Genomic DNA, 8,315 nt, shown 5'->3' on the forward strand with positions numbered 1-8,315 from the left:
TGTCGTTCTGCATTTTTCTACTGTAGGTCGTTCTGGACCAACAGATGAGGGAGAGCCCTTCGTCAATGCGGACAGAAGTGGCTCCGCGGTCCTCGGAGGTAACAGGGCCGCGAATGATCTGGTCTTTGGTGTTATCACTGTTAGCATAATCCAAGAAAAATATGAGACTCAATGATCGCGACGTCAATGGCAGGCCATACACATTTGCTGACTATCTTGATGTATTTCTACTGAATTCAACATCTCTGGAGAAGGAACTGATGGTTCCACTGAAACACTTTTTAAAGAACTGTTGCCAAACTATAATGAGAAGGTCTTTTATTTGAAAATAACCATTAATATAGTAATACTTCTCAGTATATATAAATATATATGTATATGAATATACATATATACACACAAACATATATCTATATACGTTTATATATGTATATATGTTCATATGTGTGTGTGTATATATATGTACATACATATATATATATATATAAATGCAATATATATCATTTTTTCGCTTCAAGGTAGCCATGGACCTCTCGATCCATCAGCCCAAAACATTTTCAAATAATATTAAAAATAAAACATATTAGGAGAAGCACTTAAACTATGTAAATTGGCATTTTCCTAAACATAAAGATAAAAAACTGTTTTTGGTGTTAATCCTAATTTAGGAGGCTACATGTGGAGAGAGAGAGAGAGAGAGAGAGAGAGAGAGGAGAATTGCATCTTAAATATCTTCCAATATATTCTCTGAAATCAAATTTATCTAGGTCTGAGTCCAAAAATGAATGTTCAAATCCCCCCTATCATTCAAAGACATTTTAATATGTTTAATTAGATTATTAAAATGTGAGTCAGATGCAAACTCTCCTTGGTGAAGAGGAAGTAAACTGCTCTCCATTCCACTGCTGCCACAATAACTTGTAATTACTCATAGAGCTAGGGTACTGACTGGGTGTCCATTGTTCAAGGAGCTGCACACCTGCTCAGATTGGATCTATTTATTCACCAGCATTCTATTCCGACGCAAATTTTCTCTAGACAATTAGGAAATATTCAGACATTTTAAAAGGCTGACTAAATCTATGTAAGAATGTTAACATTTCCATTCCTATCTCAACTACTTTATTTCTGTAGTGAGTGAGGCATTTGACCTCAATTTTAAAACTAGAAGAAACAAAACATAAATGTTATTTATAGTGTATATTTGAAAAGAATACTTTTGTGTTAAAATTTAAAAGAAATCTTATTCCTAAATTAATGTTTTTAATGAGATTTTGCTATAAAGCTAATTTAAAATAAATCACCTTAATGTGATTAATATTTTCCAAGAAAGAGTTCAGAAATTTGCAAAATATCATAATTGCCCTTTCATTAGAGAGAACGAAGATAATAATAGTCAACTGGGTGATAGAACTGTATTGCTTTAGAGCTTTATTGCTTTTGACTAAATATCATTGGCAAGATATCCAAAGTAAATAAGTTGCACCAGTGTTATTCCCCTAGGAAATCCTACTGGCTCCTGATAGAGGAAGGGAGAACCACACCACAGAAGGTCTCAGGGACATAACAGCTCAGTTTACCAGGCCCGTATAGTCTGCATTTTGCATTATTTTGTACTCTTGCAAACAAAGGGAATGGTATAAGAAAAGAGAATTAACCTAAACAACATTCAAACCAGGTAAACCAGAAATCACAAAGGGTTTCTTTTATATATAATATATATATATTAGTTTTTCAATTACAGTTGACATATAATATGTTAATTTCAGGTGTACAACAGTGATTAGATATTTATATAATCACTACGAAGTGATCACCTCGATAAATCTAGTACCTATCTGACACCATACACAGTTATTAGAGTATTGTTGACTATATTCCCTATGCTATACTTTACATCCCCATGACTATTTTGTAACTACCAACTTGTACTTCTTAATCCCTTCCGCTTTTTCACCGCTCTTCCCAACACCCTTCCATCTGGCAACCATCAGTTTGTTCTCCCTATTTATGAGTTTGTTTCTGGCAAGGGATCCATAATGTAGATGGATAGATGGATGGATAGAGAAAGAGACAGATGTGTAGACAGTCAGGCAGACATGAGTTTGTCAAAAACACATTTACACAGGAGTTGCTGTTGGGAAAGTTCCAGAATGTGTCAGATCCATTATTTAAATTATCTCAATCTCTTCAGATAGTGAATGAAGATTGAAGTTATTTAGGACCCACCACTCACAAAACAATCACACATGTGAAATCCTGGCTATTTTGGTATAATGCTGACAGTAATTGTTTAACTAAGTTGCCTGATAGTTGTAATTCAGTTACTGATTCCTAACAGTAAAACTAGACGTGATATAGCTCTTTAAAGCAAAGTTCTATAACTAAAAATGATTAAAGCAATTCTATTGTTTGTGCCAATTGAGATGCAAAATATATTGCAAGTAATGATTATTCTATTTATGAATATTTAAGAATATTCACAACCTCATGAATATACTACCTCATCTTATCTAAGGGGGACTCTGGGCTCCTGACGGCACATGCTCAGGAATTCCTGTGACCAATTAATTACATGCAATCAAGCTTTGAGTTTGTCGGATTTCACTACACTTGCTTATGTCTGTCCCAGAGTATAATGAAGAACTCGTTTACAGTACAAATTTGATTCACATAACTAGACGCGTTTTCTAACATTTGCTAATTGGAAATATTAATTCCTATGTGAATAATCTTAAAAGTATATTTACTAGTGAATGCTTCTTTATATATATCTATATATATCTAGATAGATAGATAGATAGATAGATAGATAGATAGATAGATAGATAGATAGATAGATAGATAGATGATAGATATAGATAGATAGACTGAACATTCATTCTTCACTAATATGATAGCTTGAGTAAACATTTCTCAGCCTAGCTTAACAGTCTCAACCCCGGCAATGCTTTAAAATAATCTGAGAGACATTTAAAACAATATTGATGTCCAGACCTCACACCCAAAGATTCTGAGTTATTGTCATGCAGCCAAGGTTGAGAACCACTGGCAATGCTAATATTTTTAATACTTAAAACATTTCCAACAAGAGATTTCAAACAATCTCTTTCCATCTAACTGAATGTTATCAATACTATGGTATAGTAGTTATCTATTGCTGCATGATAAATTATCACCCACTAAACAGCTTAACCTAACTCACATTTATTATCTTACATTTCTGTGGGTCAGGAGTTTGGGCACAGCTCAGTGGGGTCCTGTGTCAGGGACTAATAAAGCTGCAATCGAGGTGTCAGCCAGGGCTGGGATCTCATCTGTAGGTTCCATTGGGGAAAGAGTCACTTCCCGCCTTGCATGTTTGGTGGCAGAATGCAGTCTCTTGCAGCTCTAAGACTGAGAGCATCTGGATTTTTGCTGGCCACTGGCCAGAGCCTGCCCTTAGCATATAAAAGCTGCCTCAGTTCCTGCCATGTGGGATTTCTCAGCATGGCTGCTTGCCACCGTGCAGCTAGCAGGAAGAGAGGTGCCACTATCTTATGTATGTAACATTATCACAAAGTCAGGGGCAGGTAATTAGGGACAGCCCATCACCTTTGTCCCTTTTTATTGATGAAGCAAGTCACAGGCCTCACTTACAAGGAAAGGAGGAGACTGCACAAAGGCATGAACCCTCGAGGCAAAGATCACTTAAGACTCCATTGGCCTAGTAGAGATAGATGATATATATATACATCACAATACTGTAGGTCAGCAACACATCGCATCAAAATTAAATCAAATTGTCATTAAAATACTTATACATAATCATTTAATTACTGCATGACAGGCCTATACATTCAATACTCTTAAAATAATTTGCTTGCTTATTAGCATGACAATAACCTGCTTGCTCATTAGCATGACATGTAGGCATGACCTAAGATGCTGTACTGTGTCTCTGAATTTAAGTGTGACTACACTAAGTGAAATCCAATCGTGATCTGTCTAGGATAAAGGCATAAAACTGCTGTATCTAAAGGTCGTATGGACTTAGAAGTAAACTTTGTAATACCCTTGGTTTCAAATTTTCTGATGTTATATAGATGTCCCTCAACTTATGATGAGATTACATCCCAATAAACCCATTATAAATTATAAATATCATCAGTCAAAAATGCATTTAATACACCTTGCCTACTGAACAGCATAGCCAGTCTCTGCTGAATGCGTAGCACTTTCTCACCATCATAAACTCAGAAAACCTCAAGCCAAGTCACTGTAAGTTCGAGATCATCTATATGTATGATATGAATGATGCTAGGATAGGTTCTAGTTAGACTGACATTTACAGTTTATATTCTGACTGTGTTTTTCCTTTCTCTTCTCTCACTAGGTGTGATAGCAGTTGTGATATTTATCTTGCTCTGTACCACTGCCATAGCAATACGTATTTATCAACAGGGATGGGTGTACCAAAAAAATGAGTCAAATATTCAAAAAAATGGAGACAATGCTGAGACTGCTCTGAAAAGTGAACTCAACATGCAAAGTACAGTCTATGAAAGCCAGAAAGAGTATTTCTTCTGATCAGCAGTAGTTTTACTTAATTCTATAATTATGTGACTTTCTTGTTAAGCAATTGGCTCCATGAAACCCCCATCTTGTCTTCTTGGGACAAGCGGTGGTGTGCAGAACCCTCAATTTGCTCACACCCAGTCCTGGGAGGCTTTGCTCAGTACCCTTTCATGATCTATTTACGTAGCGGTGACTTAGGTGTACTCATTAATCACTGTTTGGCAGTTTCTGATGATTCTGACCTGATCTTCTAAAACTGAAATGTATTTGCATAATGACTTTGGATTTTAAGTGAGAACAAGAATTTGAGCTGCAGCCCTACTCTCTTAAAAATGTGACACAGAAATTTATAAAAGACTAAGTTTGACTCTAATGTTTCATTTTGTGGAAACCTATGTTATGCTTCATTTATCAATGCCCTGCTGACATAGGTATACCAGGAGTGCTTCTCAGATGGCCTTCAGGTGGGTTTCCATATTCCTGTGAACCAGAGCCCAGTGACCAAAAATGCATTAGAAACCTGGGGAAAAAAATCTCACATTTTTTGGCTGATTGTTTTACTACTTATCTCTTTTAAATCAGTTTGGATATATGTTAGCAATGAAATGAGTACTGAATGTCAGCTCTGAAATTCTAGTATTGAGTTTAGTTATGGAACAGAAAATTCATAGGTAGCATTCCAATCTGCTATAATTTACTTGTCTTTCTTTGTAATTTGTCATTATAGTCTTTTTAGATTATAATAACGATCACCTAATGATCCCACAAAAATGTGCGTTTTGTAGTTGCGCCGATATAAACTCTATACTTAACATTGCAAATGTATCCTTCATCCACTTCATCTAAATGAAATATAATCCTAAATTTATTTCCTTTAAATGTGGGGTAATTGGGTCACTTTTCTTTGTAGTCTTGTGATTCTCTTTTTCTGAAAGTTATCCACAACAATCTTTTGATTTCTTGTGACTGTCTTTTCATTTATTAGGAGAAAAGTCACATTTTGACGTGAAGTTCTCCATTTCCCTTTCTAAATTTTGAAATGATCAAGCGTACCACTCCCTGAATTACCATCTCAACTAGTTACTATTTGGAATATCACTTGAAGGATGTTTATGCTAAGAGAGATGTAGATTGTATGATCTGAATTAAATCTGTCATTCTAATCAAGATTCTGGGATTTGGAGTCAGTTTTCAATAGAGCATACGAAATTGACCAGTTCATTTCCTAGTAGGGTATATTCACTTACTAGAAGAACAAGAGTTCATATTAACTATGGTAATTGTTTCATTTACTACTTTTGTGACAGGGTCATTAGATAATTAAATGGAGCCACAGTTTGCACACAATAGCCAATTACAATAAAAATGTGCTGCACTCTCCCTACCCCACCTGCTGTGTGCCTGCCAGGTGTTACATTACTTACTTTGACCACAGCAAGACCACTGGAACCATGTACCTTCAGCCTTGCTATTTCTTTGATTGTGTATTTCTTTTCTGTGTTCTTTTTAAACAATGGGAAAAGATACGCTCTGTATTAATTCTTTTCTCAAAATTTTTTTTCTTCTGGTTTTATATTAGTTTTCTATGAGGTGTAACAAACTACCACAAACTTAGTGGCTTAATACAACATATGTTTATTATCTCATAGTTTCTGTGCATCAGGAGCTGGGCACCGGTCCACTGGGTCCTCTGAAAGGCTGCAATCAAGTGTCAGCCAGCTGTGTTCTAATCTGGACACTCAGCTGAGGACAAATTAGCTCCCTGCTCCCCAGGTTATTGACACCACTGAGTTTTTTACTACTGGAGGTTTCGTGAAAGCTTGCTTCTTTAAGGCTAGCAAAGGACAGAGAAACTCTAGTGTAAGTCTGCTGCCAAAAGGAAGTCTTATATAATGTAATCGGATCATAGAAGCAACACTCCGTTACTTTTGCTGGATTCTATTGGTTAGAAGCAAGTCATAGGTCCTGCTCACACTCAAGGGTAGGAATTACATGAAGACATGAACCAGCAGGCTGCAATCATGGGGGCCACCTTAAAGTCCATCTGCTACAACACTATCTATATTGATGTCTCTTTATATGAATAACAAAGGATTTTCAGGATCTCAGTGTAGTAATATATGAAGGGCCTGCCTTGGTGAATGATATACATACTTTTTTCCAAAGGTCTATGCAGATTAGAGAAGGATTCAGTGCAAAAATGATAGGCTCTGTTTAATGAGTAACTGAGTGTGAACATCATTACAACTTTAACAAGTGATCATCTTATATTCTAAAAGAATGCATCTCTTTGGTAGCTAAAATTGTACAGATAGTGAGATTTATAGATAGTGAGATCCACTGCACTCTGCTGTCTTTTCTTTTTCTTTCCTTTCTTCTTCTTCTTTTTTTTTTTTTTGGACGTAGTTTTTTATTTTTATTATGCTGTCTTTTCTAAAGGGAAAATAAAATATTTGTATCAAATGACAGTGATGTGATGAATCATTTATTTTCCCTTACTGATTTGTAAACTTTAACTGCTTATGTGTTAATAAAATAACATTTTTAAATTAAATTAGGAAAATATTTTTAAAGAGTTTAATAAAACTGGAATTATAAAATTATATTGTTTTTCCCCTAAATATTAAAAAATGTGTAAATGTATACATTCTGTAGTAGTGTGTTTTACTTTATCTCTACTATATATATAGGTAATACTATGATCTGTTAATATTATTTATGTTGATATTTAAATACAAACACAAAGTAGTTAATATCTACTGCTTACAAGAAGTTAAAATACCTATAAATGTAGATATTTATACCTTTGCCAGAGAACAATAATTTAACAATCAGTAAGTTATTTGTTGAACATTTACTATACACTCAAAACTGGTTAAAAATGATTTTCCCAAGAGAATTGGGTTTCTAGAGCACTAATTAAATATACAGATTCCAGTTGCAAATAGCATTTTTCTACAGAATAAAAGTTAAAAGATAATAAGTCCCCATTTTTATTTCCAAATAGAAAGGAAAATAACATACAAATAACAGTCATCATTGGGACTAGAAGTTAAGAACTTTGCTTCCTCCATAATGAAGTGAGGCCCCCTTCACTGCTTTCTCAGTATTATTTAGCAACATAGAAAAACATATTGGGGCATTTATATTCTGTTTGTCTAGAATAACCAGGATTTATAGAACTTTTTTTTTAACTTTTTTATATAGGACATTTGATAGATATTTGGTTTCAATTGAATTTTAAAAAATAAACTATGAAGTTCATGGACCTTGCCTTGAGAGAAGACAAATATAATGAAGCACTTTTCACCAACATAAATTACTTCTGACTATGAAATTGGATTATCAAAATATTCTTCAAACAAGAGGGATGATATGGAAACATATTAAATGAAAATATGTTGCTTAGTTTGCTTAATCTACTATTTTGCAATCCGTGTAGTACAATGTTTAAAGAATCCCTCAGTGCCTTCAATAGACCGTAGCTGTATTTCCCTTTTTGCAAGTTAGGTACATGATGAACAGCAACATGGAAGAAAGACTGGGAAAGAAAGCAACAGTCATGAAATGGTTTGCATGCAAAATGGCAGGGAAAACGGATTTAAGTGTATGTGAACCTATGACTACACTGGAGCTCACAGGCACATTTACAGGTTCATGGACGTTAACAGATTCCATACACATTGAAAGTAACATTACTTCAGCTGAATAAAAATATTCTTAATAGTAGATCTTTGAGCTATCTACACCTACACATG

General features: G+C 34.7%; 1 protein-coding gene across 1 annotated transcript in view; it reads left to right on the forward strand.

Annotated features, from left to right (window-relative positions):
* LOC120597864 (contactin-associated protein-like 3) overlaps positions 1 to 4,569 on the forward strand; it is a 194,060-nt gene extending 189,491 nt beyond the window's left edge. Inside the window, exons 23-24 of the mRNA XM_039856539.1 lie at positions 27 to 98; positions 4,376 to 4,569. Of these exons, the coding sequence (XP_039712473.1) occupies positions 27 to 98; positions 4,376 to 4,569 (266 nt within the window). The remainder of the gene's footprint in view (positions 1 to 26; positions 99 to 4,375) is intronic.
* Positions 4,570 to 8,315: the final 3,746 nt, after the last annotated feature.

This window comes from Pteropus medius, unplaced genomic scaffold (genome assembly GCF_902729225.1).
Source record: "Pteropus medius unplaced genomic scaffold, Ma_sr-lr_union100, whole genome shotgun sequence".
Classification (NCBI taxonomy): Eukaryota; Metazoa; Chordata; class Mammalia; order Chiroptera; family Pteropodidae; genus Pteropus; species Pteropus medius.